This window comes from Pongo abelii, chromosome 1, assembly GCF_028885655.2.
Source record: "Pongo abelii isolate AG06213 chromosome 1, NHGRI_mPonAbe1-v2.0_pri, whole genome shotgun sequence".
Lineage (NCBI taxonomy): Eukaryota > Metazoa > Chordata > Mammalia > Primates > Hominidae > Pongo > Pongo abelii.
The window spans coordinates 212346462-212369872 of NC_071985.2; the positions used below are offsets into that span (position 1 = coordinate 212346462).

General features: G+C 45.9%; 1 protein-coding gene across 36 annotated transcripts in view; it reads left to right on the plus strand.

Moving 5' to 3' along the window:
* Positions 1–10445: 10445 nt before the first annotated feature.
* EIF4G3 (eukaryotic translation initiation factor 4 gamma 3) overlaps positions 10446–23411 on the plus strand; it is a 366672-nt gene continuing 353706 nt past the window's right edge. For 34 of the 36 annotated variants that reach the window (XR_010138524.1, XR_010138525.1, XM_063719647.1 and 31 more), the window contains exon 1: positions 10859–11227. Coding sequence is in view for 32 of the 36 variants with exons in the window: in XM_063719647.1 (XP_063575717.1) it covers positions 11007–11227 (221 nt within the window). In the remaining 4 variants the exon portion in view is untranslated. Of the gene's footprint in view, positions 10684–10858; positions 11228–23411 lie in introns of those variants that run through there. The other 2 variants (XM_063719739.1, XM_063719748.1) reach the window with 2 other exon arrangements.

Below are 23411 nucleotides of genomic sequence, written 5' to 3' on the forward strand. Positions count from 1 at the left end.
GGGTCTCACTCTGTCAGCTAGGCTGGCTGGAGTGCAATGGGGTAACCAGAGCTCACTGCAGCCTTGATCTCTCAGGCTCAGGCAATCCTCCCACCGCAGTCTCCTGAGTAGCTAGGACTACAGGTGCACACCACCATGCCCGGCTAATGCTTAAAATTTTTAGTAAAGATGAGTCCAAGCTGAGTAAAGATGAGTCCAACTCCTGAGCTCAAGTGATCTTCCTACCTTGGCCTCCCAAAGTGCTGGGATTATAGGTGTGAGCCACTGTGCCTGGCCAAAATTTGTTTTTTTTGCAATTTAGTGAACTGAGGCACAGTGCCTCAAGGACACACAGATAAAAGTGGCAGAGCTGGAAAGAACTTCTACAACTCAACAATAGCAACAACAAAATAAACAACCTGATTTAAAAAATGGGCAAAGAGGCCAGGCACGGTAGCTCACGCCTGTAATCCCAGCATTTTGGGAGGCTGAAGCGGTCGGATCACTTGAGGTCAGGAGTTCAAGACCAGCCTGGCCAACATAGTGAAACCCCCATCTCTACTAAAAATACAAAAACTAGCTAGGTGTGGTGGCAGATGCCTGTAATCCCAGCTACTTGGGAGGATGAGGCATGAGAATCGCTTGAACCTGGGAGGCGGAGGTTGTGGTGAGCCGAGATTGTGCCACTGCACTCCATCCTGGGCAACAGAGAGAGAGAGTCCGTAAAAAAAAAAAAAAAAAATGAAAAAGAAAAGAAAAGGAACCTGAATGGTCATTAAAAACACAAAAAGATGTTCAACATCACCAACGATTAGGGAAATGCAAATAAAACCACAAAGAGATATCACTTCACAACCATTCAGATGGCTACTATATATTAATTTTTTTTTTTTTTGAGACGGAGTTTCGCTCTTGGCTGGAGTGCAGTGGCGTGATCTTGGCTCACTACAACCTCTGCCTCCCGGGTTCAAGCGATTCTCCTGCCTCAGCCTCCCGAGTAGCTGGGACTACAGGCATGCGCCACCATGCCCGGCTAATTTTGTATTTTTAGTACAGATGGAGTTTCTCCATTTTGGTCACGCTGGTCTTGAACTCCCGACCTCGGGTGATCCACCCACCTCAGCCTCCCTAAGTGCTGGGATTACAGGCATGAGCCACCGTGCCCAGCCTATTATGTATTAATACCATATATTATAACCATTCAGATGGCTCATGCCTGTAATCCTAGCACTTTGGGAGGCCAAGGCGGGTGGATCACTTGAGGTCAGTAGTTCGAGACCAGGCTGGCCAACATGGTGAAACCCCGTCTCTACTAAAAATACAAATATTAGTATTTGTATTTAAGTATTTGTATTTGTATTAAGCCCAGGTGCCACGTGCCTATAATCCCAGTTACTTGGGAAGCTGAGGCAGGAGAATTGCTTGAACACAGCAGGCAGAGGTTGCAGTGAGCCGAGATCACATCGTTGCACTCCAAGCCTAGGGGACAAGAGCAAAACTCCGTCTCAAAAATAAAAATAAAAAAAAAGTAAAACAAAACAAACAGAAAATAACAAGTGTTGGTGAGGATGTGGAGAAATTTGAACCCTTGTGCCTTGCTGGTAGAGATGATGTAAGATGGTACAGCTGCTACAGAAAACAGTATGGTGGTTCCTCAGAAGGTTAAATATAGAATTACCATATGATCCAGCAATCCCATTTCTAGGCATATACCCCCAAAGAATTGAAAGCAGGAATCCAAACAGATATGTGTACACCTATATTCATAGCAGCATTATTTGCAATAGCCAAAAGGTGGAAACAACTCAAATCTCCCCTGGTGTATGAATGGATAAACAAAATGCGGTATATCCATACCATGGAATATTATTCAGCCCTAAAAAGAAATATGTATATATTTTTTATTTTAAGAGACAGGAATTAGCTGGGCATGTTGGTGGGCGCTTATAATCCCAGCTACTTGGGAGGCTGACGCAGGAGAATCACTTGAACCTGGGAGGTGGAGGTTGCAGTGAGCTAAGATCGTGCCATTGCACTCCAGCCTGGGCAACAAGAATGAAACTTTGTTTCGAAAAATAAATAAATAAATGAATAAATAAAATAAAATAGAATAAAAGAGACAGGGTCTTGCTCTGTTGCCTGGGCTGGAGTGTAGTGGTGCTGTCAGTTCATTACAGCCTTGAACTCCTGGGATCAGGCAATCCTCCTGCCTCAGTTTCCTAAGTAGCTGGGTTTATAGGTGGGAGCCACTGTGCCCAGTGATGACTTTTTTTTTTTTTTTGGTTGAGATACGGTCTTGCTCTGTTGCCCAGGCTGAATTGCAGTGGCACAATCGCAGCTCACAGCTGGGCTCAAGTGATCCTCCAACCTCAAGTACCTGGGACTACAGGAATGCACCAAACACACAGATAATTTTTTTTTTTTTTTTTTTTTTAGAAATGGGGTCTTGCTATGTTGCCTAGGCTGGTCTTGAACTCCTGGGCTTAAGCCATCCTCCCACTTTGGCCTCCCAAAGCGTTAGGATTACAGGTGTGAGCTACAGGATACCTGGCTGATCCTACTTTTTGTTTTGTTTTGTTTTGTTTTGTTTTGAGACAGGGTCCCGTTCTGTCACCCAGGCTGGAGTGCAGCGGCACAATCATGGCTCACTGCAGCCTCGACCTCCTGGGCTCCAGTGATCCTCCTACCTCAGTCTCCCGAGTAGCTGGGACCACAGGGGCGCACCACCACTGCCTGGCTAATTTTTGTATTTTTGGAAGAGACAAGGTTTTGCCATGTTGCCCATGCTGGTCTCAAACTCCTGAGCTCAAGTGATTCACCCACCTTGGCCTCCCAAAGTGTTAGGATTACAGAAGTGAGCCACTGCGCTCAGTAGGATCCTACTTCCGAATGAGAGGATAGGATCACATCGTGAGAGACACCTTAGAGAGGTCGTTCCGTCTTGGCCCTGCTGCTCACTTGCTTGAGGAAATCCTTTTCCAACTCTGTGCTCTATGCCTAAACCAGGAGCCTGGGAAAGGTAATCCTTGAGGGTGTTTCCAGCCCGACCAGACTCTGTAATACTTGTTAAAAATTGTGCTAAAACACACATAGCAACACTTACCATCTTAAGCATTCTATGATGATACTTTTTGCTCTCTTTTGCATCCTGGTGAACCTGAACTATCTAAGGCCACTGTGGCTGCAAGGGCTGTAGTCAACTCTAAGAATTGCTGAGAGCTGTAAGAATCACACGTGCTGTTGGCAAAGAGGTAGGACAGCTTGGCCCCAGAAGTGAGAGTGATGTTAAAGAAGCTGAAACTTCGCCCTGAGGGGAATAGGGAAGCAAGTAAGGGTTGCTGAGCTGCCTACTGTGCCCTAGGCCCTGTTGACAGTCTCTACAGACAAGTTCCTTTACTTCTTGTTCTAATCTGGTAGAGGCTGACTTATCTTCATTTGGCAAATGGTCCAGAGAAGTTAGGAAACTTACTTAGGGTGGTACAGCTTAGTCTATAAGGTTAGAATCCGGATCTGTCTTATAGCCATAAAAGGAACCACCACCCTCACATACCACCATATATCCCTGGGCCCTAAGGCATTTGGAAGGGCCAACTGGCTCAGCTCTATGCAGATGAGCATTTGTGGCCCATCATGAACATACTTGCAGTACAGGGAATGGAGCTAAATCATTACTTTTCCTATTGGGGTTTCTCTCCTTCCTCCATGTCTATTTCAGGTGGGAGCCCCACAGTCTCTTCTTCCTTTATATTTATTTTTTAAAGACAGGGCCTTGTCTTGTAGCCCAGGCTGGAATGTAGTGGCGCAACCATAGCTTATTGCAGCCTTGAACTCCTGAGCTCAAGAGATCCTCTTGCCTCAGCCTCCCAAATAGCTGGGATTATGGGCGTGTACCACCATGTTTGGCTAATTATTTATTATTTACTTATTTTTGAGACAGGGTCTTGTTCTGTCGCTCAGGCTGGAGTGCAGTGGTGCCATCATAGCTCACTGCAGCCTCAAACTCCTAGGCTCAAGTGATCTTCCTGCCTCAGCCTTCCCAATAGATGGGACTACAGACACGTGGCATCACACTCAGCTAATTTGTAAACTTTTTTTGTAGAGAGAACAACTCACTAGGATGCCCAGGCTGGTCTTGAACTCCTGGTTTCAAGCGATCCTACCCTCTAGGCCTCCCAAAGCATTGAGATTACAGGTGTTGGCCACAGTGCCCAGCTTCCTCCCTGCCACCTCCTTTTTTTTCTCCTCTTCCTCCTCCTTTTTCTTCTCCTCCTTCATCTTCTTTATTTTCTCCTCCTCCTCCTCCTTATCTTCTTCCTCCTTTTTCCTTCTTCTCCTTCTTCCTTTTTTTTTTTTTTAGATGGCGTCTCGCTCTGTCGCCAGGCTGGGGTGTAGTGGCGCGATCTCGGCTCACCGCAACCTCTGCCTCCCAGGTTCAAGCAATTCTCCTGCCTCAGCCTCCTGAGAAGCTGGGACTACAGGCATGTGCCACCACACCCAGCTAATTTTTGTATTTTTAGTAGAGACGGGGTTTCACCTTGTTGGCCAGGATGGTCTCAGTATCTTGACCTTGTGATCCATCCACCTCGGCCTCCCAAACTGCTGGGATTACAGGTGTGAGCCACCACACCAGGCCGTCCTTCCTTTTTAACCTCTTTGGCCTCCCATCTCTATGCCTTAATTACCTTGGGTCTAGATCTATTCTCAGCAGGCCTTGGTGGACGTTTGCATATTTCTGTGCAGAGCATCTAATGATACTCAAGTCTCTCTGGGCTAATACAAATGGCTTCTCTTGGCATAACATGGCTTGCTTTTAAAGGCCAGTCCTTCCAGGAGGAAAATGAAAGGGTCAGAGAACTCCAGCTTGTCACAACGTTTTGGAAAGTTTTTTATTTTTATTTTTATTTTTTTTTGGGGGGGGCGGGTGATGAACTTTACCCTTAGGGACTGGAAAATTTAGATTACCAAGTCACTTTGTTCAAAAAGACTTTGTCGCCAGGACACAGCAAACCAAGTCTCATGGACTTAATTAAGAAACTAAGTAGTCCCCCTGGGTCCAATCCTTAGCTCACTGAGGGAAACAGAGCCATGATCTCACATGGTAACAAGCAACACACCATCACCCAGCTATGAGGAAATGTACAAGCTTATAAACTGAGTCTTCATCTGTCATCTAGCTCTTTGGGAATGTAGGTCTTTGACAGAGGCTGCATTGGGCTCTGGGAACAGTGGATGGCTGGTCAAAGACACAATGCCCGTCTCGCGGGCTAGCAGGGCCTGCTCTAGGATACTCTTGCTTTTCTCTCTCCCTGTGCAGTGAGACCCAGTCTGGGCTCTTGTGTGACTCAGAACTTCTCCAGGGTAATACCAGATCTTTAGGCAATTCACGATTATTCAGTCATTCAGCAAATTTCACATCCTATTTATTGAATGCTAGATGTCAGAGATATTTTAAATGACTAAGTAATCTCTGGCCGGGCACGGTGGCTCATGACTGTAATCCTAGCACTTTGGGAGGCCGAGGTGGGCAGATCACTTGAGGTTGGGAGTTCGAGATCAGCCTGACCAACATGGAGAAACCCCGTCTCTACTAAAAATACAAAATTAGCTGGGCGTGGTGGTGTATGCCTGTAATCCTAGCTACTTGGGAGGCTGAGGCAGGAGGATCACTTGAACCTGGGAGGCAGAGGTTGCGGTGAGCCAGAGATCGTGCCATTGCACTCCAGCCTGGGCAACAAGAGCGAAACTCTGTCTGAAGAAAAAAAAAAAAAAGGCTAAGTAATCTCCCTGCACAAATGAAAAAGAAATAGCTAAAACTTATCCAAGAATTACTATGAGCCAGGGACTGAGCTAAGTGTTTTGCATTTGTTTTATTAGTTAATTAATTAATTTCTTGAGACAGAGTCTAGTTCTGTTGCCCAGGCTGGAGTGCAGTGGTGTAATCTCAGTTCACTGCAACCTTCACCTCCTGGGTTCAAGCGATTCTCCTGCCTCAGCCTCCAAAGTAGCTGAGACTACTGGCGCCGCCACCACGCTCAGCTAATTTTTTTATTTTTAGTAGAGATGGGGTTTCACTGTTGGCCAGGCTGGTCTCAAATTCCTGACCTCGTGATCTGCCGGCCTCGGCCTCCCAAAGTGCTAGGATTACAAGCGTGAGCCACCGCGCCTGGCCACATTTGTTTTATTTTTTATGATAACTCTAGGAGGTAGAACCTCTTTATTTTACAGATGAGAAAACCAAGGCTTGGAGAAATTAAGTGCATTCTCCAAGATCATACAGCTAATCAATGGTAGGGCTAAGAATCAAACTCAGGTCATTTGCTTTCAGTGGCCGCACTCGTGGAGAGTGCCCTGAGAGTTTTAAGCATCCACTGCCAAGGGGATCTAGAGGAAGGGTCCCTAGTTCAGCTTGGGGAGTGAAAAAAAGCTGCCTTGAGGAGGTGATGCTTGAGCCAAACCTTAAATCAGGAATTAGCCAATTGGCTAAGGGGAGTGAGGATGGTTTAGGGATACAGGGAGCAGCAGCAGGCTGCACATGGGCCCCAGGGCAAGGAGAATGGTTTCATTTCCAATAGACCAAGGTGGCTGCAGCTCTGGATTTGAGGTGGAGTGTGGCAGATTGGAAGCAGAGCCCAGACTCTGAAGGACCTTAGATTTAGATTGGATCCTGAAGGTGACGGTAACAGGAAAGTTAACAAAACCAGCTTTTCTTGTTGACAGTACCTCTGGCCATAGTGGGTAGGTTGCTATGTTGAAGGCAACCTGGCAAATCAGACCTAGAGTCAGATGCCTTGGGTTTGAATCCCTGTACATTTACTTAAAAGTTATGGGAATTTTCACATCTTTGAATCTCAGTTTTTAAATTTGTAGAAGCAGGGAGTGGTGGCTCACACCTGTAATTCCAGCACTTTGGGAGGCCGAGGTGGGCGGATTACTTGAGCCCAGGAGTTTGAGACCAGCCTGGATTACATGGTGAGACCCCTGTCTCTACAAAAAAATACAAAAATTAGCCAGGCATGGTGGTGCGAACCTGTAGTCCTAACTACTCAGGAGGCTGAGGTGGGAGAATAACCTGAGCCTGGGGAAGTCGAGGCTGCACTGAACCGTGATTGAGCCACTGCACTCCAGCCTGAGATCCTGTCTCAAAAATAAATAAATAGGCCAGGCACGGTGGCTCATGCCTGTAATCCCAGCACTGTGGGAGGCCGAGGCAGGTGGATCACTTAAGGTCAGGAGTTTGAGACCAGCCTGGCCAATATGGTGAAACCCTACTTCTTCTAAAAATACAAAAAAATTAGCTGGGCATGGTGGTGCACACCCATAATCCCAGCTACTCGGGAGGTTGAGGCGGGAGAATCGTTGGAACCCAGGAGGTGGAGGGTGCAGTGAGCCAAGATCGTGCCACTGCACTCCAGCCTGGGAGACAATGAGACTCTGTCTCAAAACAACAACAATCATATATATATATAATTGTTGTGTGTATATATATATACATATATACATATATATATATGTATATACATATATACAATCATACATATATAATTATATATATTCTGCTTTATATATACGTATATACGTATATACACGTATATATACATACATACATGTGTGTGTATATATATATATATGCAAGTGAGGTCTTGACTTGAGCAAGGCCGGCCACTCTTTGGGATGAAAGAACAGAGCTCTACCTTTTTGACTTTGTTCCCTAGAAACTTCCTCCATTGATTGCCTGTGGCCAGAATCTTATCAGGGACTTTTACATTATTTTGCCCAAGGTCTATCCGTTTTAAAACAGATAAGGTTCATAAAGTGCTTAGCTAAGACTGGCACACAGTAATTGTATGATGCTTGTAGCTATTATTAAGTTAGAAAATGAAGCTGGCTCAGAAAAGAATAACAATTAGGCAATTATCAGCCTGTTATCACCCTAGTGTAAATGAGAAGTCAAATCCTTTCCTTGGAACAGGTTTTGATTGGGATAAGGATGCCTGAGATTTCAGAAAATGAAAGGAGAATCTGGGGAGCTGAAGAACCACTAGGGAATTCTTCCTGGAGCCAATCATGCCTGGAGAGGAGCAGAAAATCCCATCCTAAATAATCAGGTGTTACAGGCTGGGCATGGTGGCTCACGCCTGTAATCCCAGCACTTTGGGAGGCCGAGGCGGGCGGATCACGAGGTCAGGAGATCGAGTTCATCCTGGCTAACACAGTGAAACCCCATCTCTACTAAAAATACAAAAAGAAAAAAAAAATTAGCCGGGCATGGTGGCAGGTGCCTGTAGTCCCAGCTAATTGGGAGACTGAGGCAGGAGAATGGTGTGAACCCAGGAGGCGGAACTTGCAGTGAGCCGAGATTGTGCCACTGCACTCCAGGCTGGGCGACAGAATGAGACTCTGTCTCAAAAAAAAAAAAAAAAAAAAAAAAAAAAAAAAAATCAGGTGTTACAAATCCAGACAGTTTAAGATGCCACAGTATGAAGTAGCTGCTGTCTTCCAGTCTGGAGATAGGGATGAGGCATCCTTTTCAATGTCAGAAACTGTGGAGCTCTAGCTAGAAAGACGCTGTAGGGGATTGTGGTATCACTCTCTTTCAGATGCTCTTTTATCCTAGAAGGAGAATTTGGGGCTCCCAGGGATTGTCACGAATTAAGCATCCACTATGTGTAGAGCTTTATATGAATTAAAAACAACAACAGGCCAGGCGCGGTGGCTCACGCCTGTAATCCCGGCACTTTGGGAGGCCGAGGCAGGCAGATCACCTGAGGTTGGGAGTTTGAGACCAGACTGACCAACATGGAGAAACACCATCTCTACTAAAAGTACAAAATTATTCAGGCGTGGTGGCGCATGCCTCTAATCCCAGCTACTCAGGAGGCTGAGGCAAGAGAATCGCTTGAACACGGGAGACGGAGGTTTCCGTGAGCCGAGATCGTGCCATTGCACTCCAGCCTGGGCAACAAGAGCGAAACTCCGTCTCAAAAAACAACAACAACAAAATAGTAAGGCAGTGTGTGAAGCAGGATAGCAGGAGTCAGAACTAGACTCTTAGCTCTGCCAGCCACTGTTCGTGCGACCTCGGGAAAGTCTTTTGTGCGTTTTGAGCCTCAATTTTCTCAGCTTTTCTGTTGTTTGATGGTATTGAGCCTCCCCAGTCTCAGTTTATTCATTTGTAAAACGGATACTACCTATTTCACAGGACTGCTTGAGATAACGAAGGGTACAGCGCTTAGTGCCATGTCTGGTAACTATTATATTAAAACTTGATTGCTCTATAACGCCTGCCATTGTTTTTTGTTTTTTTTTTTTTTTTTTTTTTTTTTTTTTTTTTTTGAGACGAAGCCTCACTCTGTCGCCCAGGTTAGTGTGCAATGGCACTCTCTCGGCTCACTGCAACCTCCGCCTCCTGAGTTCAAGTGATTCTCCCGCCTCAGCCTCCCGAGTAGCTGGTGCCTGCCACCACGCCTGGCTAATTTTTGTATTTTTAGTAGAGACAAGGTTTCATCATGTTGGCAAGGCTGGTCTTGAACTCCTGACCTCAAGTGATCCACCGGCCTTGGCCTCCCAAAGTGCTGGGATTACAGGCGTGAGCCACCGCGCCCAGCCGATGCCTGCCATTCTTTCCCACTCAATGCTACTGTGCTTAGGACAAGGCACCTGCTAAGGAGTGGGGTGTGCGGGGTTGGGGGTGGGAGTGATCTTGGCAGGTCTAGCTGGCAAGAAAATTCTTATCAACAAATGTCACCCAGCATAGGACATTGGGGAGCTGATCACTGGCTGCTGGCCAAAGGGCGCTCCAGTCCTGGGGAAGGCCTAGGTTTGAATCCATCCACAGAGCTCAGTTAAGGCTGCTGATTAGATATGGCGGCTCAGATCATGTCCCCAGCCAATATGGGAGGCGGCAAGGTTCATCCAGATGAAGGTGGCATTTAGATTTAGGCTCTGTCCTTTCCCGATAGGGTGACCTTGGGCCAGTCACTTTTCCTCTGTGTCCTCTGGAAATGGGGCTCCTCATTCACCTCTCAGAGCGTCTGAGGAGGAAGTGTCGACACAATGGGTGTGAAATGCGTGGGTTACAGGCCGGCGGGTGGCATTGGTTATGCGAAGTCCCCGCGAGGGGTCCCTATCCAACGGGTTCCATCCCGGTTAAGCGGTTCCTTCTCCCGGGGTTTCTCGCCTCGCCGCTGCCTCTCCGCCCCTGCGAGCAGGGCTCAGCGAACAGCCGACTCCGGGGCCATTACCATTGTTCTTCGAGGCTGGGCCGCAGGGGAGGACTCTCGCAAGCCAGATCTCGCCTTTGGTCTCTCCCTCCGCCCCGCACCCGCGCAGCTGTAAGCCGGCGAAGATCCCCCTCGCCGATCTTTGCCGAGGAAGCGAGTTAGCCCCTGAGCGCTCCCGAACGGCGGCCGAGGACGCACCCGAGCGTCTCCGAAGAATCCCGACCCCTAGCAGTCTCCGGAAAGAGCCGAAGAGGCTTCCCACCCTCGGCTTCCCGAGCCATTCCGAAAAAGCCCGAAGTTTTCCGAGCAGCCGTCCTGCCGGACTGCTGGAGGCGGCCACAGCGCCATGTTGGATGCTCTGCTCGTTGAGTGAAGAAAATCCACCGGCATCGCCTGAGCCCCGCTACCGAGAAGGGCGCCGCTTCCTCCGGGGAGGGGGATAAAGATCCCCCGCCGCCGGCCCATGAGGATATTGCCGTGAAAGGTCCGGTCTCTCCGCCTCCTGCCCCCGCCGGGTCCGGCCCCCCCCCTGGGGTCGCGTTGTCACGGAGACCGGCAGCCGGTGGTGCTGGCCCGCGGGGCGGCTGCTGCTGCCGGCGGCGGCGGCGGCGGAGGCGGCGGCGGCGGCGGCGTCGGGCGTGTGTGACCGGCCCCGGCCCCCTCCTCCTCCTCCTCCCAGGCTCCCCCCAGCCCCCCGCTCCCGCCGCCTCCCCGGGTCTGCCCCCATCCCGCCCCCCCGCTGCCCCTGGCCCCTGCACCCCGGCGCGCCCGGTCCCGCTCTGGGGGGGTTGGTGGCTTCGCTTTGCCATGAGTTTACCGCAGAAACCGGCTCTGAAATCAGGCACAGCGACTGCAGCAGGAACCGGACCCGGCACCGGAGCGGCGGCGGCGGCGGCGGCGGCAGCAGCGGTACCGCCTCCTCACCCGGCGGCGGCAGCAGCGGCGGCAGCGGCGGCGGCGGCGGCGGCGGCAGCGGCCCCCCCTCCTCACCCGAACATCAGGGCCCTCCAGACCCAGGCGCCCCAACAGTATCCTTTTCACCTTCCTGTCGGCCCTTCGGTTCTTGTCGTCGCAGTCCAGGGGGACCCCGCAGCCCAGGGGACCCTCCTGCCGGCCGCCACAGCCCAGCCAGGAAAGGGACAGCGGCTCAAGCCCCTGCATCGGGCTTGGGCGGAGCTTTTGGGGTGCCCCGGCAGCAGCACTGCGGGGGGACCCCCAGACACTGCAATACTGTGAAAGCTAGCTCCACTTGGCCATGCTTCTGCAGCCCCTTCCTTTTAGAGCTTGGGGTCCCTTCTCCCCTCCTCCCCTAAGGTACCCTCCCCCCCTTTATTGGGCAGAATTTGCTTGGTGCCTGAGACCAACCCTGCAGGGAAGGCTTTTCTCTGGTTGTTGTGAGGATTACACCCTCCTGCTCTTCTCCTCCTCTCGGCTCCCCCTACAGCGGGACACAGTGGGCTTCCCTAATTATTATTAGTACATAATAAACTTTATCTGTAAATTTCTTGTTTGAAACTAATCAGCTCGTTTCCGAGGTAAGTTGGATTTTCAGTCTAAGGTGAAAATGTACAGAAAGCAGATCCTCTGGATAATTTTTTTTAGTAATGGGAGAGTTGTGATGTGGTTTGTGGTAGAGATCTGAGGAGGAAATGTGACGCCGGACGCTTCCCTGTCTTTGACCTTTTTAAAGGAAGAGGAAGTTCCCTGACATTACCCATCACCCACAAAAGTCTCACTTCTTGGAAGATTTGTGTTAGGCTGAATATTTTTAATGGGCTTTAATTTACTCCTCATAGGCCTGATGTCTAGAGAGTTACCAGGGCTTCTGGAGGAAAGTCTAGTATTGAATGTTTCTAATTTCATGTTATTTGCTCGATTGTAGAATTTTGGACAGCTTTGATTGAAAAGACTTGGTGATGGGGTATTTTAGTCAAAAACTAGCCGGTGAAGGTAAAACGTTGAATTCATGAATTCCACGGAGATTTAGAAAGGTATTGCGTACCTGAGAATAACATTTCATCATGCATCACCTCCTCCCTACACCCACTGTATTTGTGTAAATCAATAAATAATGATTGGATGTTAGATGTGTTGTGTTTTTGTGTTTGTGTCGTCGTGCGTTTGACTTTTAGAGATTGTAGGATGTTTGAGCAAGTAAGAAGCTAACTGCTGTGAGGTCCCCAGATTATTTCACAGTCTGTAGTTTGATTCTTGTCTGTATAGATTACTTTGAGAAGGGAAAGCAATCTCCCTTCTAGAGTCATTTCAGGTCATTGTTTGTTTTCTGCCAAGTGTCATTTTCTCTCTTCTTTAAACCTAGTTCATGTTTTTCAATCCAGGCACCGTGGTGCAGTGTAAAGATAAATTCCATTCCAGTGTGACGTGTGTACTGATTTCATAATGTTTTTATCCTGCATGATTCTGTTCAATTAGGAATTGTTCACCGATGAGAAAGTGTGGTGATAACTTAGCGTTGCTTATGGAAAACCTGGTTGGTTTTGGTCAGTGTCTCTGGGGTGGGGGAAGATTGGCTGGTTTGCCTACTTAAAGGCAGAGTTCAGTGTTGAATCTCTTAAACCTGTCTTTGCTTACTACTTTGTGAGTTTAAATTCCTTTCTAATTTCATTTTTTACCTTGATTGCCTATACTCGGTTAGGACTTTAAAGTTTCTGAATTGTGCCACCACATAAATTACTCATTACCTGCATCTTTGAGCTGTTTTGGCAATTAAACAGAAATGAAAGGAAATCTATAGTAGGTGTCCTTGATGTGCAGAGTAGTAAGGACCGCAGTGCTGAATGTGACACTGTTTGGTGAATTGGGTGGCTTTTTGGGACACAAAGAGCTGTGTTTCAAGTATGCTTTTTCTCAGTGCATTTCACAGAAGGACTTATAAAAGCTCTGAGTTGGTTGCAACATTCAAGTAGTTACTAAAGCTGAAACTTAATTTTCTTTTGAATAAAAAGCACTTGTTAAAGAGATAAATTTAAGTGTAATTTCCAGTGTAGATAATTTTAAACCAATTTTAGTCATATGGAACACTTACTTTTGTGTGGCTTTATGTTTTTACTTTGCCTCATGCCATTGAAGCTAAAATTAATCTTCCTCTTGATGTGTTTCACAGCTCTTACTGTTTTCTCTTTGCTTTTACACACTGAAAGGTTACAATTGCTAAAATAGAAAATTTTATTATATAAACAGTAAATGAAATATAGGTTGTAGATTTCATCAGAACACACCAGTGGTGAAGTGTTATCAACTGGTAATGGGGTATTGATTAAAAAAGGATTGAAATAGAGCAGTTCTACTTTTCTACCCTGAGGGAGTATGGGAATTTGTATTTGACGCAAGTGGTCATTGTTCAATAAGTTGATAACATTTAAGCATCTTGGCAGGAGTGCATAGCTGGAGTTGCACTGTTCATGGCTTGAATAGATCTCCAGACCCTCAAAATATGTGGGTATAGTTGTGTTTGCGTTGAATTAATAAGTTCAGACAGTTTTATTTATTTTTGAGACAGAGTCTTGCTCTGTTGGAGTGCAGTGGTGTGATGTCGGCTCACTGCAACCTACGCCAGCTGGATTCCAGCAATTCTTATGCCTCAGCCTCCCGAGTAGCTGGGATTACAGGCGTGTGCCACCAGGTCCAGGTAATTTTTTGTAAGGCGTGATCAGCGTCCCAAAGTGCTGGAATTACAGGCGTGAGCCACTGCATCTGGCCAGACAGTATTTTAAATTTGTAAAAATACTGAAAAGATTTGCGTGGCACTGTATCCTTCATTTATACTTAGTGTTCAAGTGACAAATCAGAAATGAGGAGAAGTGTTAACAGTAACGGATTTGAATGTAAACTGGCACCTGCTTAAAAGTAGGTATCAGTATTGCATGGCAGGACCCAAAAGGCCATTTCAAGCAGTGGCCTTTGGCTTAAAAGAAGCAGATGATGGGGGCCTGGCAGAGGGCAGGCCAGGATGTTCAAGGTTGGAAAAAGAAAAACTCTGATATGAAAAGTGCTAAAGGAATGGAGAAATAGGCTTAGGGTTTTCATAACATAATCCAGCATGAAGTTTATAGGTTATGAAATTAGCACTTTAAACTATTTGCCTTGAGATATGCTCACCCTAACTTACCCGTATGAGGTTCCAAGAGGCTCTGTGGAGAATCTTAACAGTGATTCTTAACCTTTTCTGGGTAACAAACAACTTTGACATTTTGATGAAAGCTATATAGACCCTTTCCACAGAAAACTGTGCATATATAGAAACTGTTGCTTACATTTTTTGGGGGGGGGGGTTTCTTGGGCCCCCCCTTAAGAGCCTAGCTCTTTAGGCTGAAATTGCTCACCCTTCAGATAATTCAAGATAAATGAGTTTGAATTTAGGTATCCAAGCAGTTCTGACTTAAAAAGAACAACTTTGCAGTCAATGTTATGAATACGCAGTGTTCTCTCTATATGGAAAGGCTTCAGGGTATAATTTCTCTCAGGGTTGCTGACACTTCTGGGGAGTCTAGTTACTGTTTTGGGGCAGCCAATATAGTTAAGAAAATCAGGCAGTGGGTTCTTAGCAGGAGCTAAATTTGGGAAAGACCTGTATCAACCGGAAAATACCTCATGTTCTTAGCTAGTTTGTCATAGATATGTGACATATCTATTAAAAACCGCTATTCCTGTTGCTTCTTTTGGTATTGTAGTTTTCTTTTTTAATTTCTGTATTGATTTTCAGTTTTATTTTACAGGCTGAAGCCAATAACATTTTCTGTCTTCTTTTTTGCTTCTCTACCAAAGCTAAATATGAATAATTAATAATAGTATTTATTTATTGAGTTCCTACTATCCTGGGAGCCAGACATGCATAATTTTATTTAATTCCCAGGAGAACTTTAATAAGGTAGTCGGTATTGTCCGTATTTTATAGATGAGGAAACTGAAGTGCAGAGAAGTAATGTTTCCAGGGTTCTCCTAGTAAATGGTGGTCTGTGATTCAGACTGGTATGACTGACTCCAAAGCCCATGAATGCCTTTTTCACTATGCTTGGCTGTTTCTCACCAAGCCTGTATATGGGAATGGGAGGAAGGATACTTTCCTATATTTGAGAGCCAGGGGAAGGTCTGTATACAGAAATGAGGTTCTGTAGAGTAATTTAGAACACAGTGATACTGTACTTTGTTTTAATTAGTTCATAGTCACATACTGCTAGACAAGTAGGTTATCTTTACCTTATTGAGCCTTAAGACATAGGCCTTTGGTTGAGTGCATGTTCCTGCTTGTTCAGAAGTTAGCAAGGCCTCAAGCAGAATACCATTATAATTAGCAACTAGAATTCTGTAGCTCATATAGTGGCCAGCAGTCTTTCTGCTCCTAAGCCCCACCATCAAGAAAACGTCAAATATTGAGTACAGATCCTCCTATAGGAGAACAGAGGGCAACAGATACAAGATGGAGATAAGGAAGAAAGTTACTCAGATGCCTGAGTTATAGCTCAGCTGCTGCTACTTCCTGTCCTAGGTTTATGGGTTTCAGAGGAAGGTATTTTCTATACCCGATCTTAGCTAGAAAGTCAAAAAGTGATCAAAGTGAAGTATTTTCTATCAAACCATGAGAGTTTAAACCAACTTAGGACTGATGTGTTGATTTTCCGTATTGGGGTTTCTGATAACATTTTTAATTTTTTTTTTTTTTTTTTTTTTTAAGACAAGAGTCTTGCTCTGTTACCCAGGCTGGAGTGCAGTAGTGTGATCTCAGCTTACTGCAACCTCCACCTCCCGGGTTCAAGTGATTCTCCTGCCTCGGCCTCCTGAGTAGCTGGGATTACGGTGACATGCCACCAAGCCTGGCTAATTTTTGTGTTTTTAGTAGAGATTGGGTTTCCCCATGTCGACCAGGCTGGTCTCGAACTCCTGGCTTCATGTGATCCGCCTGCCTCAGCCTCCCAAAGTGCTGGGATTACAGGCATTGAGCCACCGCACCTGGCCCTGATCTTGCGAAACCCGGTCTCTACTAAAAGTACAAAAATTAGCTGGGCGTGGTGGCGCCTGCCTGTAATTTCAGCTACTCAGGAGGCCAAGGCAGGAGAATCGCTGGAACCCAGGAAGCAGAGGTTGCAGTGAGCCGAGATTGCACCACTGCGCTCCAGCCTGGGTTACAGAGTGAGACTCCACCTCAAAAAAAACAAAATCAAAGGTCTTCTAGAAAATGTTTGAAAACCACATCTTTTTTTTGAGATTGAGTCTCGCTCTGTTGCCAGGCTGGAGTGTAGTGGCACGATTTTGGCTCACTGCAGCCTCCGCCTCCTGGGTTCAAATGATTCCCGTACCTCAGCTTCCTGAGTAGCTGGGACTACAGGTGCGCACCACCATGCCTGGCTAATTTTTTGTATTTTAGTAGAGATGGAGTTTCACTGTGTTAGCCAGGATGGTCTTGATCTCCTGACCTCGTGATCCGCCTGCCTCGACCTCCCATAGTTCTGGGATTACAGGTATGAGCCACTGCGCCCGGCCGAGAACCACATCTTAAGTCAATGGAGAGGATTCCTGTAATCCTAGCACTTTGGGAGGCCGAGGCGGGCAGATCACGAGATCAGGAGATTGAGACCATCCTGGCTAACACGGTGAAACCCCGTCTCTACTAAAAATACATAAAATTAGCCGGGCATGGTGGCAGGCGCCTGTAGTCCCAGCTACTTGGGAGGCTGAGGCAGGAGAATGGCTTGAACCCAGGAGGCGGAGATTGCAGTGAGCTGAGATCGCTCTACTGCACTCCAGCCTGGGTGACAGCGAGACTCCGTCTCAATCAATCAGTCAGTAAAGAGGATTGCCACATTTTGCCATTTATATTGAGGCTTCAGTAGATGTGGCAAGTTTATGAATTCATTAATTCAGCACCCCCTGTATGCTGCTACACTCAGTGCTAGATGTAGGATTGAAGAGCTAAGGTAGAAATCATTGCCCTCAAAGAACTTGGTCCTTTTGAGTAGAGGTGGGTAAACAAAACGTCATGAGGCAAGTACAGTGATAACTGTGATAACTCTGCTGTGAGAGTAGTCTGAGGAAGGAGGAATTAAGGCTTTCTAAAAGAAGTTGACATCTCAGCTAAACTAGAAGAATGAGTAAGAATTAACCCAGGTTTACATAGCTTTCTCTTCTGCCTGCCTGCTTTTTCCAATTCCATTGCTGCTGCATAGAATTTTAATAAATGGATTTCAGTCACGTTTCAGCCTTTTTTTTTTTTGCTAGAGGAGGTACCAGAGAAAGCGACAGTCAAACACAAGCTAAAAATTCAAAGTATTTTCTGTATCATAATCTGAGGAATTAGTGTATGAGAAGGAGATACATACCTGATCTGATCCGTGGTGGGTCTGTTCCTGGTCTCTCCTTCCCAGTGCATCTCATAATATCCTTGCCCTTTTAATACTAGACTTTGGCTTAGAAACAGTACTTGCTAGTCTTAAAATAGAAGTAGATTTACCTTGGTGTATTGAGAAGTGCACCTGATTTGGAGGCAAAAAATCTGGCTTTGAGTTTGGCTCTTTCTTTGTAATAGATATCTTATCTTAGACTAGCCAGGTAACTGCTCCAGGCATTAGTTATCCCTTCTCTGAAATGTGGGGGCTAGACTCATTTATTCAGTGACCTTCTTGAATTATAATTGCTTATGATTGTCTTTTGAGATTTGTGTTATTCTTGCAAGTAGAGGGGAGGGATTTACAGAAACCAGTTAATGTTTTCTTTGTCTGATGGTAAGTGACATGTTCTGTGGTGGCTTATTGATATTAGCAGATGCTAACATGGGGCAGAGGCAAAGCAGCAGTTTGCTCATATAAGCTACTTCTGGTTTTTGGCTTGTTAATGTTAGATTCAGCCAAAGAGACAGAAGCACCTCTCTGACTTTAGTGGTGAAGACTGTATAGTTAGTTGTGAGATAGTGGGAGACCATAAAATAAGGTTGTCATGGTCATTTGCTGGCTTGTTCTGGGTGATGATACAGTTAGTTCATTATGAGATATGAGGGAAAGTAAGTTCTGGAATAAACTCCCGTGGTGCTGTGGTGAGACACAATCTATTTTTACCTAAGGAATAATACTTTGAGCTAATATAATAGGAAACTAACTAGTTCCTGATTATTAGCCACGCATATGACTTTAAGCAATGGATAAACTGCAGCTGAGACTTCCATGGATGAAATATTGCAGGATCTCAAGTGACTTCTGAATTCTCAAATGGCTTCCAGTTCTTTGGCTTGCTGCCAACCAAAGGATTTTTCAATCTCCTGTAGCTCAGCTGAAATTTGAGATAGTTAAACTATTTTAAGTGCATTTGAAATTTGTTAGTTTTTATGACTTTTTTTTTTTTTTTTTAAGACAGGGTCTTGCTCTGTCACCCAGGCTGGAGTGTGACCTTGGCTCACTGCAATCTCTGCTTCCTGGGTTCAAGTGATTCTCATGCCTCAGCCTCCCAAGTAGCTGGGATTACAGGTGTGTACCACCACACCTAGCTAATTTTTGTATTTTTAGTAGAGATGGATTTTGCCATGTTGGCCAGGCTGCTCTTAAACTCCTGACTTCAAGTGATCCATCCACCTCGACCTCCCAAAGTGCTGGGATTACAGGTGTTAGCCACTATGCTCTGCCATGATCTTTATTAACTAGTAATTGTTTTGTACCTTTTTTTTTTGAGACAGAGTCTCTGTCGTCCAGGCTGGAGTGCAGTGGCGCAGTCTCGGCTCACTGCATCCTCCACCTCCTGGGTTCAAGTGATTCTCCTGCCTTAGCTTCCTGAGTAGCTGGGATTACAGGTGTGTGCCATCACACCCATCTAATTTTTGTATTTTGGGTACAGGTAGGGTTTTACCATGTTGGTCAGGATGTTCTCGAACTCCCGATCTCAAGTGATCTGCCCATCTCAGCCTCCCAAACTGCTGGGATTACAGGCGTGAGCCACCACACCCAGCCTGTTTTGTACTTTTTTGAGCCCACTGTGTGCTGCCTGACTTTATAAGACATTGAATTTTGGTAATAGAATGTAAACTCCATGAAGGCAGAGATTTTTGTTTGTTTTGCTCACCGTGAAATTGCTAGCACCTAGAATACTGCTTGACAGATAGTAGGCAGTCTGTAAATTTGTTTGTTTGTTTATTTATTTATTTATTTATTTATTTATTTTTGAGATGGAGTTTTGCTCTTGTCGCCCAGGCTGGAGTGCAGTGGCACAATCTCAGCTCACTTCAACCTCTGCCTCCTGGGTTCAAGTGATTCTCCTGCCTCAGCCTCTAGAGTAGCTGGGACTACAGGCGCGCACCACCATGCCTGGCTAATTTTTGTATTTTTAGTAGAGATGGGGTTTCACCATGTTGGTCAATATGTTCTCGATCTCCTGACCTTGTGATCCGCCCACCTTGGCCTCCCAAAGTGCTGGGATTACAGGCATGAGCCACCGTGCCTGGCCTGTAAATATTTATTAAATAAAATGTTAAGTGTGTTGGACTTTAGGAATCAATTTGAAGATAAGTTTTAGGATTAATGTAGATGGCATCACAACTCACTTATAGCATTCAGAGCTGCCCTCAAATTATTTTGCAGTGATGTATAATTGAATTGAAAATAATTCTGTAATTTCCTTTCAGATGGAATAGCATTGACCCAGTCTACAAAGCCATCTGAAGTGCCTGAGTTGTATTTGAAGTACATATTGATACTGAGGATTAGGGTTGGTATGAAGGCCAAAGAGGAACAACATCTGTAGTCAAATATTATTATTAAAAACTTACGATTATAAGAGCAACACATAATTAAATGAGAAATTTGGAAAAATATAGAAAAGTAAAAAATCACTCATAATCTTATTAGTGGAGACAACCCCTTTTATTTTGTTTTATTTTATTTTATTTTATTTTTTGGGGGAGAGAGTGTTGCCCTGTTTCCCAGGCTGGAGTGCAGTGGCACAATCTTGGGTCACTGCAACATCTGCCTCCCGGGTTCAAGCAATTCTGCCTCAGCCTCCCGAGTAGCCAGGATTACAGCTGTGCACCATTATATGCAGCTAATTTTTGTATTTTGGGTAGAGGTGGGGTTTTACCATGTTGGCCAGGCTGGTCTCGAACCCTTGACTTCAGGTGATCTGCCCACCTTGGCCTCCCAAGGTGCTGGGATTACAGGCGTGAGCCACTGCGCCTTGCCACTTTTTTTAAGAGGTGGGGTCTTACTCTACCTCCCAGGGCATGTTCATGGCTCACTACAGCCTTGAACTCCTGGGCTCAAGCAATCCTCCCACCTCAGCCTCCCAAGGAGCTGGGACCACAGGTGTGTGCCACCACGCCTAGCTAATTTTTTTGTAGAGATGGGGTTTTGCCATGTTACCCAGGCTGGTCTCGAACTCCTGGGCTCAAGCCACCTGCTCACCTTGGCCTCCCAAAGTGCTGGGATTACAGGCATGTGTCCCAGTGCCTAGCTGTGATAACCACTTTTAACATTTTGGTGTATTTCTTTCCTGATTTTTTTTCTGTGGATTTTAATATTAGTGGTCATACATTTTTGTAACATAAAGTCAGATTATGTACCTAGTTTTGTATCTTGCTTAATTTGCTACCTAAGTATCTGCCATGGAAAATACTTTTTTTGGCCAGGTGTGGTGGCTCATGCCTGTAATCCCAGCACTTTGGGAGGCTGGGGCAAGAGGATCACTTGAGTCTAGGAGTTTGAGACCAGCCTGGGCAACATGGTGAGACCCTGTCTCTACTAAAAATTAAAAAATAGTTTGCCAGGAGTGGTAGTGCATGCCTGTAGTCCCTGCTACTCAGGAGGCTGAGGCTGGAGGATTGCTTGAGCCCGGGAGGTCAAGGCTGTAGTGAGACCTGATTGTGCCATTGCACACCAGCCTGGGTGAAAGGGCAAGACTGTCCCCAAAAAATAAAAAGAGATGCTTTTTTTTTTTTTTTAATTGAGATGGAGTCTCACTCTGTCACCGAGGCTGGAGTGCAGTGGCACGATCTCAGCTCACTGCAACCTTGGCCTCCCGGGTCAAGCAATTCTCCTGCCTCAGCCTCCTGAGTAGCTGGGATTACAGGTGCCCTCCACCACGACCAGCTAATTTTTTGTATTTTTAGTAGAGACGGGGTTTCACCATGTTGGCCAGGCTGGTCTCAAACTCCTGACCTCGAGTGATCTGCCTACCTCAGCCTCCCAAAGTGTTGGGATTACAGGCATCAGCCACCGCACCCAGCCAAGAGATACTTCTTGAATAGTTTTATTCTGTGTCTACTAGGAATATAAGTGAACTTTTTGTTTCTTTGGAATGTTTTTCTTGGGAATATTTTTTCACCTTTGGCTTTTAGCTTAGAAGTTATGACTGCACATTACAAAGGGGAATGTTCAAACCTTTATCAGTAAGTCAAACATCTTTTGAGTTATTGTTCCTGTAATGTTTTGCATTATTTACAAGATTAAAACTCAATGTAACATCACAAGTTTTTTCCCATACAATTATTTACATTTCTTTATTATCCCTTTAAGTTCATCTTTATATGTTTAAGTATACTAAGTTTTTAAAAAAGGCTGGGAGCCAGAGTCCTAATTTTTTTTTTTTCTTTGTGACGGAGTCTCACTCTGTTGCTCAGGCTGGATTGCAGTGTTGTGATCTCGTCTCATTGCAACCTCCACCTCCCGGGTTCAAGCAGTTCCCCTGCCTCGGCCTCCTGAGTAGCTGGGATTACGGGCACCCAGCACCACGCCTGGCTAATTTTTGTATTTTTAGTTGAGGCAGGGTTTCACCATATTGGCCTGGCTGATCTTGAACTCCTGACCTTGGCCTTCCAAAGTACTGGGATTACAGGCGTGAGCCACCGCACCTAGCCTATTTATGTATTGCCCAGGCTGGTCTCGAACTCTTCACCTCAGGTGATCCACCCTCCTCAGCTTCCCAAAGTGCTGGGATTACAGGTGTGAGCCATCGCATCCGGCCTTTAGTTGGTTTTAAGGAAGTGTTAGTATCATAAGGAGTGATTGAAGGAAGGAGGAAAAGACCACAGGGATTCATGCGTGTTAAGGGAAAGAGGATTGAAGTGTGGGAACAAACATAATTTTGGAATAAGGAGAGAAAATTAAGTGGGAATAGAAAATGAATACAGCCAGTTTTAAACCAGAATACTATTTTTACATTGAGAATGGAAAGGACTGAACCTTGAAGGGACATAATAAAGTTTAAATGAGATGATTCCTGACCTTTTTCCTAGGTCCTAGTAATTAGTATGTAAGAAATAGAACTTGTTCGGAGAACTTGGCCAGGTGCAGTGGCTCATGGCCTGTAATCCCAGCACTTCAGGAGCCCAAGGTGGGTGGATAGCTTGAGTTCAGGAGTTTGAAACCATCCTGGATGACATGACAAAACCTTGTCTTTACAAAAAATACAAAAATTAGCCAGGCGCAGTTGCACGTGCCTGTAGTCCCAGCTACTTGGGAGACTAAGGTGGGAGGATTGCTTGAGCCTTGGAGGTTAAGGCTGCAGTGAGCCATGATTGCACTGCTGCACTCCAGCCTGGGTGACAGAGTGAGACTCTGTCTCAAAAAAACTCCCCAAAAACAAATGGAAAAAAACCTTAATTCATTTATTTATTTTATTTATTTTTTTGAGACAGTCTTGCTCTGTTGCCCAAGCTGGAGTACAGTGGTGTAATCTCCATCTCAGCTCACTGCAGCTTCTGCCTCCCAGGTTCAAGCAATTCTCATGCCTCAGCCTCCCGAGTAGCTGGGATTACAGGTGCACGCCACCACATTGGGGCAATTTTTGTATTTTTAGTAGAGATGGGGTTTCACCATAATAGGCCAGGCTGGCCTTGGACTCCTGACCTTAAGTGATCTGCCCATCTCAGCCTCCAAAAGTGTTGGGATTACAGGCGTGAGCCACTGCGCCCAGCTTATTCATTTTTTTGAGATGGGGTCTGGCTGTGTCTTTCAGGCTGGAGTGCAGTGGCATAATTATGGCTCACTGTAGCCTCGACCTGCTGGGCTCAAGCAGTCCTCCTGCCTCAGCCTCTTGTGTAGCTGGGACCACAGACACACTCCGCTATGCCTGGCTAATTTTTTAATTTTTTTTTTTTTGGAGATCTCAGTTTGTTGCCCAGGCTGATCTCAAACTCCTGGGCTCAAGGGATCCTCTCGCTTTGGCCTACCAAAGTGCCAGGATTACAGGTATGAGCCATTGAGCCTGGCATGGAAGTATGAA